Source organism: Octodon degus, unplaced genomic scaffold (assembly GCF_000260255.1).
Source record: "Octodon degus isolate 3935 unplaced genomic scaffold, OctDeg1.0 scaffold00100, whole genome shotgun sequence".
Classification (NCBI taxonomy): domain Eukaryota; kingdom Metazoa; phylum Chordata; class Mammalia; order Rodentia; family Octodontidae; genus Octodon; species Octodon degus.
Window position 1 is genome coordinate 7,445,913 of NW_004524676.1, and position 10,107 is coordinate 7,456,019.

At 53.8% G+C, this 10,107-nt stretch overlaps 1 protein-coding gene across 1 annotated transcript in view; it reads right to left on the reverse strand.

Moving 5' to 3' along the window:
• The window catches only part of Vdr (vitamin D receptor), a 48,060-nt gene that overhangs the window by 2,113 nt on the left and 35,840 nt on the right, over positions 1-10,107 (reverse strand). The window contains exons 4-6 of the mRNA XM_023723552.1: positions 8,526-8,710; positions 8,209-8,314; positions 4,713-4,888 (exon numbers count right to left, since the gene is read on the reverse strand). Coding sequence (XP_023579320.1) covers positions 4,713-4,888; positions 8,209-8,314; positions 8,526-8,710 — 467 coding nt within the window. The remainder of the gene's footprint in view (positions 1-4,712; positions 4,889-8,208; positions 8,315-8,525; positions 8,711-10,107) is intronic.

The window sequence follows — 10,107 nt, forward strand, 5'->3', positions numbered from 1 at the left end:
GGGGGGGGGGGCAGAGACGGCAGATTCTTGTGAGCTGAGATCTTTGGGGCACGCACACCAAGTTGGGGCTTTGACAAGCTATGCCTGCCTGCGGGTGCCCCGCCTGCACCTGGGCCTCCGCGGAGGAATCTGCAGCCCGGTCCAGGCTGAGGAGGGTTTTCCTCTGAGAGAACAACTGAAGACAGGTCAGGTGCTCCGGAGAGAAGGAAGGCGAGGAAAAGCCCGCGGCTCTCAGCCAGCCCGTCTCCAGAGCCCTGGGAGCCCTGTGCGCACTCCTGCCACCCTGCGCTGCTCCCTCACTTAGCGCAGCTCCCCTAGGATGCAGACGCAGGCTTTTCAAGTCTCTCCTTCATCCTTCCTGCTGCCGCTACAAGTCGATGTCACTCTGGGGCCCAGCATCCCCACTGAGCCCAGCATCCCAGGGTAAATAGCCAAACTGCCTGTCTTGTTGTTGTTTGTTTTGTTTTATTTTTTTGGACCTAGGGACTGAACTTGGGGCCACTCTGGCCTGACAGGAAACTGCGCCTCCCAGCGACAGCCTCGCCGCTGGATTTGCTTGCGCCCCACTGTTTAGCGCCGTACTCTCCCCTGCCCAGGACCCTCAGCGCTGCTCTTCGTGTGCTTGTCTCTGACTCTGATCAGCAAGTCAGCTGAGGACTCAACCCGTAGCTACCTCCCTGGTGCCCACGCGCTGCTCCTGAGCGAGGACTACCGGAGATCAGCAAGCAGTGCCAAGGAAGAGAGGCCGGGGCCTTCACGCTGCTCTGAGTTCCGTGCAGGTGTGGGAGCGACAACTGGAGAAAGCAGGGCCCACAGGTGACTTGCATCTGGCCTTCCTCCCTCTCTTCCTGGCCTTCTGGTTCTCCTGAGTGTCCTGGACAGTCACCTCTCCACGGCTACGCTTTGGGATACAGCCACGGGGAACTGACAGGAACTGACCAGGGCTCTGCGTCCCCAGGTGGGAGATGGTGGCAGAAAGGGTGGCATGAAGGGGGCGGCCAGCAAAGGATGTGGACGGAATGGAAGTCGTACAGTGCTGGGGCAGAAGCCTCCGGCAGCCTCCGCCTCCAGCCTGGCTTGCAGAGGGCTCCCCATGGTGCCAGCGCGCTGGGCCTTGAGCCAGCCCGGAGGTTGCTAGAAAGCTCTGCCCCAAGGGCCTCTTGTGGACACTGGCGCACACGGTCAGGTTTGTGCTCTGGGACGCAGAGCTGGGCTTCTCCACTGGCCATGTGCTTGCCTGGGATTGTGGCGAACGGGTTTTGATTTTAAAAAACAGAACCACCGCGGTCTCTTTGCAGCTCCTTCAGGATGGATCGTCCGGTGGCATGGGATCCAACTCCTACTACCGTCCGTGGCTTCCTTCTTGGCGCTCAGACCACGTTTAAAAAATAAACACTAACATCACCTCCATTTTGGTTCAAACTCAGTGAGTACAGCATGTATGAAGTCTTTGGAACATATAAAAGCAATAAAAATTGCTTATAGCCACAGTGTATGTTTTGGTGTATTTCCTTCCTTTTCTCTAGCGTAATTAGGTTTATACTAACTTTCTGTCTTCCTTTAGCATTAAGCTTTGGGGTTTTTTTTGTTGTTGTTTGTTTTGTTTTATTTTTTTGGACCTAGGGACTGAACTTGGGGCCACTCTGGCCTGAGCTACTCCAGCCCTTTTTTACTGTTTTAAAATTTAGAGACAGTCTCACAAAGTTGTCCCAGCTGGCCGCATACTTGTGATCGTCCTGCCTCAGCCTCCCAAGTGCCACATGCACAGCTCGCTGATAATTCTTTTCCCTGGTTCTAAACATGTGTAATGTTACATCAGTGAACTGCAAATTATTGAATCAGTTTCCCACTTACCCATTTTTAGGACATTTTGGTTGTTTCTAACATTTGCTCTCTTTTTTTGGAGCGAGTTTTGAGATAGGGCCTCATGTAGTCTACATAGTTCTGTTGAATTTCCTGCCTAGCCCAGGCTGGCCTCGAACTTGCAGTGATCCTCCTGCCTCGGCCTCCTGAATGGTGGGATTCTAGGCGTGCCCCGTCAGGCCCAGCTTCAATTCTTCCTCTCCTAGGCAGTTTTGTGGGGAATTCCTTTGCACACAGCCCTTCACTCAGTGACTGACTCAGAATAGATGGTTGTAAGTGAACAAATGTTCCGGGGTCCCTGGCGCCTCTCCCGAGAGAGTTCAGTAGGATCCCTGCTTACTGTGACCCTGACATGCCCCTGCTATGAGACCAACAGTGACCTCTCATCCCTTGCCACAGCCCAGAAATACTGGGACTTTCTAAGTGACACTTGCAGCCACGCCCGGGGTGGGGGGGGTCACGGAGGTACATGGTGAACCAGTGAGAAGGCGTGTTCTGTGGTGACAGGAGGGGGCCTGCCCCTTAGCTTCCTCTGTGACCCTGGCCAGGACTCTGAAAGGGTAGCTCCATGCAGCGGCAGCAAGGCGGGAATCTTTGTGTGCTGGGGTCTGGTCCTCTGTGGCCTCAGGTGGCGGTGAGGCCTAGGGCTGCCGGGCCTTCTCGGTGCACTGTCCCACCTGCTCACAGTACCAGCGTGGAGGGAGGCTGGCGAGGTGGGCAGAGGGTGGGGGACAGGCGATTCGAGGAGGCCGTGGGCCAGAGCCGGCCTGCAGTGCAGTCCACATCCAGAACAGCCCACGCGGAAGCCTCATCCCACCGCCCCTGCCACCGGGCACCGAGATCAAAGTCACCGCGCACACAGCCACTGCTCTTCCACTCTGTGGGAAGACAGAACCCTCAGGGTGGAAACCAGCAGAATCAGCCACCGCTGGTCAGCCTTGCCTGGCCCCAGGCTCAGCGTCCTCTCCCTCTAGGCAGTGGCCTCCTCAGGGCCGGAAGGCGTTCCCACTACTAGAGAGCAAGCTAGCGAACCCTGGAGGAGACGAGGGCCAGGGGTGTAGCTCATCGGCACAGCGCCTGCCTGGTGAGCTCCAGGTCATGAGTTCAATTCCTAGGGCCAGAAAGCCAAAAATGAGGCTTGAAGGGAAAGGAAGGGTGCAGACTCCTGCTGGGGCATGGGGAGAAACTGAGGGTGAGGGAAGAGCCAGGGGCTGAGGGCACAGGAGGAAAAGGATAGCAGAGGTCCTTGCACACAAGATAGCATGGCCGTGGTCTGGTTTAATAAGGAACTTTCTTCCTGGGGCCATGTGCCCTCATAGGCCATCCCACTCATTACTCAGAGGCACCAGGCCTTAGCACCTGGGGCCCCCAGGCCTGCTGCCCAGCACCCCACCAGAGCAGGACCAGCTGCTGCAGTGTAGACTTCGGCACCTTGAAGTGTTTTTTCTCTAGCTATTTACACAAAACAAGACTTTGGAAGAGGAGGAGTCCTGGGCAAACAAGCACAGGGTGGAGGAGGGGTTGGAATGCAAGCCCCACAGAACCACTGGCAGTTCCATGCCAAGGCTCCAGAGGGCCAAGGCAGACCCTGCACGACACTGGGGACTGGCCCTTGCCCGGCCTGACACCAGGCTGGCCCCTGTTCTGTTCCTGTGACCAAAATACGTTTCAACGCGTCTTGTGCCTCCCTCTTCACCATAACTTTCACATCAGCTCCGCAGAAAGGCTTCACAGAGTTTCAGATGTGAAACAACACACAGCTGTAAGGTAGAACCCGGCCAGGAAGTGCTGTCACAACACCACTCAGACGGTGGGGACCAACAGCTCTCCAGGCCTGGCCTGCAGGGAGACGCTGTGGGTCACCATCTTCTGCCTCTCAGCATGGCTGTGCAGACAATCATGGCGGCCTCCCTGCACGGGGGAGCGGTCCACGAAGGGCGGCTTAGATCCAGAGCTGGGCAACGTTACGTGCCTCTCTGGCTCGCAGGATCCTGGCACGGAGCCTGAGCATTCCCACCAAACACGCTGCCTCTTGCGCTACGGCTACAGCCGTCGCTGTCGCTTGACGAGACGGAGGCCTCTAGCGCTGTACTGAGCTATTTTTCTTTTCATTCTCAACCACGCCGTGAGTACACTTCAGGCAATAGCCCCAGTGAGCGTGGAAAGAGTGACGGTTACACATGCATAAACACACGTGTACTTCTCTCTCAATACAACTCCTAAAAGTGATTAACACTCTACTATTTTAATACTTTACACAAATTAAAGTATAAGTGTTATGTGTGCTGTTATCATCAAAACAATAAAACATAGGAGCAAATGAATATATTGTCGCGAATCATCTATGAAGGAGGATTCCTACCCTACGAGAACGCCTTCTATTGATCTATTTACAGTATTTTTTGTAAAAGGACTTAGTATGATTAAGTAATGATCTTTCAATATAAATCTGGGTGAAGGACGAGCAGGTCCTTGTGCCGGTAAGCCTGCCTCCCTAGAGGATTTCCAGGTATTATGCCAGGAGTGTGCGCGCCCTGCCCTACGCGTCCCCTCTCCATCCGTTCCCTCTGGGCGCAGACCTGGGTGAAGGCATAGTGCAGCACCGCAGGCTGGACTTAGAAGGCTGATTGGCGGACTAGCGCCAGCCACTTAGGAGCGCCTGCGGGGGTGGAACAGCTCTCCGGGCCGAGCCCAGGGAGCGGCACCGGACAGGCCACAGGCCATGAAGCACAGATTCCCAGTGTGTGCCAGTGCCAGAGTCTCCAGGGGAACCAGCGGATTAACTTTCCCAGCCTTTTCTAGCTCGGTGCAGGGTTCCGAGGGCACCAAGACATTGTGGAAGTGTCTTACCTGAATCCCGGGATCATCTTGGCAAAGCCGATGACCTTCTGGATGCTGTAACTGACCAGGTCAGCTAGATGCGGCAGCATGGAGAGCTGGGACAGGTCTAGGTTTACCGAAGAGCTGTCTAAGTCCTCTTCTACGTTCAAGTCCAGGTCAGAGAAGCCAGAAGGCTCCACCATGTCTGGGGAGGATGAGAAGAGGGGAGCTGCCCGAGGAAATGCAGGCTGGGCCTGTCCTGCTGTCCCTGCGAGCACCCAGCGTGTCCTCACAGCAGAGCCCACCACGACCGCTTCCCTTGAAAGGGAAGACCCGGCCTTCCCAGGCCTGGCCCAGCCTCTTGCTTCAGCGTGTGAGGCAGTCCAAGTCAAAGAGCTGGAGGAGAGGCGGGGAGAAAAAGCCTCCCGGGAGCCAGGCTGCTGGATCTGCGGGCTCCCGTCCCTTGGCACCTTAACCAAAAATGAACCTGGAGCTGGCCTGTCATCCCAGCACTCAGGAGGCTGAGGCGAGAGGATCATTGTGAGCTGGAGACCAGCCTGGGTTAGCCTGAGCTGCACAGGGAGACCCTGCCTCTAAAAAAATAAGAAGAGAGGCCGGGGAGATGGCTCAGTAGAATAAGCGCTTCCCTGGCAAGCGCAAGGGTCTGAGTTCAATCCCTGGTTCCACAAAAAAAAAAAATAAATAAAAAAAATTTAAAAATTTTAAAAAATACAAAGAGCTTGGGACCTCCCTTGTGCTCAAAGGAGGCCCTCTCCACGCTGCACCCACAACTGGAAAGAGACACGGTTACGTGCTGGTGCCAGTGTGTGGGGGATGGATGTTCTAAATCTGAGCAGCTAATCCAGAAAGCTATGTGACCTGAGGGGTCAAAGGCCTACAGTTATGTGCAACCTTCAACAGGTAGTCTCATTTCTATTAATTCATCATAAAGAAAAATATATATATTTATGCGCAAGGAAGGTATTATCTTACCAAAAAGCTGAAAAGCAAAGTATACATTCAATGGTGGGATTCACTGGCTTTGTTACAGCTCAGAATACCATGCAGCCTCTTGGTGCATAGCAAGCGACATGGAAATACCACACAATGCATCAGCAGGAGCGAAAAGGCAAGCCAGTAGACTACACAGCACAAACGCATCTCGGAATATACATATCTGTAACTACAAATGATGAATTGATATCGTAGCATTAACAGTAATTTTCTTTAGGTAGTGAGATTAAAGATTCTATAATAAAAATTTATGTAATGTCATTTTTATTAATGTGTTGTCTACATGTCCTATAACTCATTTTTTTTTCAAAAATTAATGATCTTGGGGCCGGGAAGATGGCTCAGTGGAATAAGCACTTCCCTGGCAAGCACAAGGGCCTGAGTTCAATCCCTGGTTCCGGAAAAAAAAAAAAAAATTAATGATCTGACCCAATACTATTATTTCTTTCTTTCTTTCTTTTTTTCTTTTTTTTTATGGAACCAGGGATTGAACTCAGGCCCTTGCGCTTGCCAGGGAAGAGCTTATTCCACTGAGCCATCTCCCCAGCATGACCCAATACTATTACGGATTACTGGACTCTTTTAGAATATTTTGTTGAGTTAACACATCTATAATATTTAAATGGGGGGCCAGGGAGACGGCTCAGTGGAGTAAGCACTTCCCTGCCAAGTGCAAGGACCTGAGTTCAATCCCCAGTTCTGAAAAAAAAAAAAAAAAGCTGCGCTATTTGGGGGCTTTAATGGGGCTGGTGAGACGGCTCAGTGGTCTAAAGCACCTACTTAGAACAAACTAAAAGCACAGGGACCACGGTTCAATCCCCCAGCACCACATGCCAGCCAGCCCCGCCCCCTGGTGGGCTGAGTTGGCCACACACACACACACAAATTTAAAAAAAAATATTTAAATGACGGAATTAGACAAAAAAAAAGGGGGATATATAAATGAATGTCCATTTTGTATCTGTGTATTCAATATGGTTAGGATAGATATATAGTTACATTCTCTTAATGAATAGAGGGATTTGTTGTAATAGTGTTTGTAAATAGGATATCATGTCTGCATCTTGTACAGTAAATAACTACTAGGAGGAGAGTATACAATGTGTTAATTATTGAAACTATCCTACTATTTTGAATGGAAACTGTCTCATTGCTATTTGTCTGTCAATAAAATTATGGGAAAAAAAATTAAAGATCTACTAATGGGCATTTCAGTGCATAACATTGGCTGCTACTTTTTAAAATATATATAAGCAAAAAGTTTATTAGTATATAAACTTCAAATTTTCTATGTTGAATGTGTTATTACCTTTGCATACCTTTTTATTTTTATTTTATTTTTAAACATTATTTATTTATTTATGGTGTGTGTGTGTGTGTGTGTGTGTGTGTGTGTGTGTGTGGCCAGCTCAGCCCACTAGGGGGCGGGGCTGGCTGGCATGTGGTGCTGGGGGATCGAACCGTGGTCCCTGTGCGTTTGCCAAGCTTGTTCCAAGTAGGTGCTTTAGACCACTGAGCCATCTCACCAGCCCTGCATACCTTTTTAAATTGCAAATTTGAACTTGTTTGAAATTTTAAATAAATAGATGCTGTCTGCAGCAGACCAGTGGTGGCCACGAGGCCCCCAAGACAACCCACCTAGGCACGCCCCTGGATGATCCTGAATCTGTGGGATGATTATTAGGAGCTGGAGTAGAGATCAGTGTGTACCTTGTGCAACTTGGCCCACTGATACAGCTGAGCGTGCTGCTCCGTGAGAAGAGCAGAGCTTACCGCGGCCCAGCCCTGTAAGGCGCAGGTCTGGCAGGTGTGTCTGTCCCTTCAGGGGGCAGCGCTGGCCACGTCCTCCTGTCACCTGAGGCTGGGTGTATGCATCTGCCCCACTGCTCTGTCCGTGCAGCGTACACAGGGACCCCTCCCACCTCCCGGCGGGGCCCAGCCTGGTCACTGGGTCAGGTAGCACCAAACGTGAGGGCTGCTGCTGCCCGGGGTAGGGAAGGTCTCCACCCTGCTCTCGGGCAGGCCCTCCGTGGAGGGCCCGGGGTTGGAGGAGAGGCAGGAGGAGGGACAAGCGCAGGAGGGAGAGGCAGGAGATGACTGAAGATGGGGAGACGGAGTGCGTGAGGAGAAAGCCCTCCATCCCAGACTCCGGGAGCTGGAGGAGGCAGGCCCCAGGCTGCGCAATGGGCCTACACATTCTCCTTCCCACTGCAGGCCCACCTCCCAGTGTGGCCAGGGCCACTGAAAAGAATCAGCTGCCCCCGGGGAGCGAACCCGAGCTGGCTGGGCAGAAGGAGGCTGGGCTGCCTGTGGAACCCCTGCGAGACCCTGTCCCAGCCCAGCCTATGCAAACTTGGCCGCATTTTGGGACAGCACAGCTTTTCTGAGCACACTGCCCGGCCCAGGTATATAAACGCATCTCTCCTTAGGGAGTTCCCTGCCTCCTCCCATCAGCAGGGCAGCCGAGGGCAGAGGGTGGTTCCTGGATGTGATGGTGGCAGGCTGGCTTACCTAGAGAGGCGGTGTAGATATCAGAGCCAGAGGAGGAGGACGAAACCCCGGAGAAGCTGGTTGAGCGCGACAGACAATGGTTCTCTCCAGGAAGTCGGATTGGAGGCTGGGAGGGAAAGGTAGGGTCTCAGACGCCCCCACTCTTTGGGCTACCCGCCTGCCTTGGACTTGACCTCTAACGGGAGTCATTTGGAGGGAGATCAGTGGAGTGGGAGGCTGCCCCTGCCAGGCCCCGGGCCCTCTGCTCCGACCCTGGCATCCCCTGGAGACCCTCCTGCGCCCGCCCCCTCCCCACCCCCAGGCGGCAGGCTGTGTACCCGGAAGTAGCTGAAGTCGGCGTAGGTGGGGTCGTAGGTCTTGTGGTGGGCATCCAGCAGGGTGGCGATGATGAGCTGTTGCTCTTCAGACAACTTGGGTCGCAGACTGTCCTTCAGAGCCTCCTCCTCCTTCCGCTTCAGGATCATCTCTCGCTTGCGCTGCACCTCCTCATCCGTCAGGATGACTGTGGGGTGGGGAAGGGGAGTCGGAAGGGCGGCCTGCAGTGCCTTCGGGACACCTGACTCCAGGGACATCAGGCTGCCTGGAAGGGGCTGGCTGTCTTGCCTTGGGGCTCCCTGGAGGCCCTGCTGCTGTGGGCAGCTTCAGTCCCCAGAGAGAGAACATCTGCCCTTTGTGGGGTCCCTGTGAGAGGAGGACTTGAGAGGCTGGCAGTCTGCCATTAGAACCTGTATGCTCAAAAATAAGTCTCAGGGTCCGGTGTGATGGCAAACACCTATAAGACCAGCTACTCAGGAAGCCAAGGCGGAAGAGCCCCAAGTTTGAGCCCAGTCTGGTCACTTTAGCAAAAACCTGTCTCTAGATAAAGTAGGGGCCTCGGGATGTGAATGCCGGGCCCGCACGTGGGAGACCTTGGCTTCGATGCCCAGCATGCTAAGAATACACAAGTAAATCTGTGGCAGTGGGCTGTCCCTTGTGGGACATGGGACTAGCTATGCAAACGTTTTGAGTGTTTGTGGCTCTATTAATAAAGTGAGAAAATGGGGCCAGCCCATCTCCTCTAAGGTACGTTTCTTGCTTCTCCCTGTGTAAGGAAGGCGAGCATGGTAACACCTCCTGCTAAGGACAAACTGATTTGAGGATCAGACGGGCCTGGCAGAGCCCAGCTGCCCACTAACCCATAGTCTTGTCCCTCCCCCAGCCCCAGCACGGTCCCCATCCTGCAGGAGATGCCAGGGGAAGGCAGGAGTAAAGAGGAGCTGTGTCACTTTGGCCCTGGGAGGCAGGGGTGCAATGTCCCAGCAAGGAGCCCAGGTGTCTCCGGCCAACACAGAATGACTCTGCCTCTTGGCTTCTCTGCATAGCAACGGCTCCTCTGGCCTGTCCAGTCTTGAAATTTCTGCTCCAGGAAGTGTCGCGCTCTCTCGGAGTGCCTAAAGCCTGCCGCCTACGGCTCTAATCTGGGATGCCCTCTCCAAGGTGCTGCTGGCATCCACATGGGAAGCCTCTGCCACGCGGGGGCTTGAGCGGGGACTTCTGCTGTACTGCGGTCACTGCCTAGGGTTGGGGGTGGGATGGGGCTGCCTCACACAGCAGCTGGGCAAGCAGACCTCACGGCCAGGGTTTGCAGAGTACTGACAGCAGGAGTGGGCACTGAGGTCCTCAGCCTGTAGCTACTTGCTCTGTGTTGGCACTGCCCAGGCATCTGCCCACAGAACTGGGCGTTTCACAAGAGCAGGACAGGAACCAGAACCCCAGAGTGGGTGGGTTCCAGACTTTGAAAAGGTGAGTTGGCTCAGGCGGCTGATAGGAGAACCCTGGAGAAGTTAGTGCTGGTGAAGATGAACCTACAGAGAGAAAGAGAGAGAGAGAGAGAGAGAGAGAGAGAGAGACAGAGAGAGA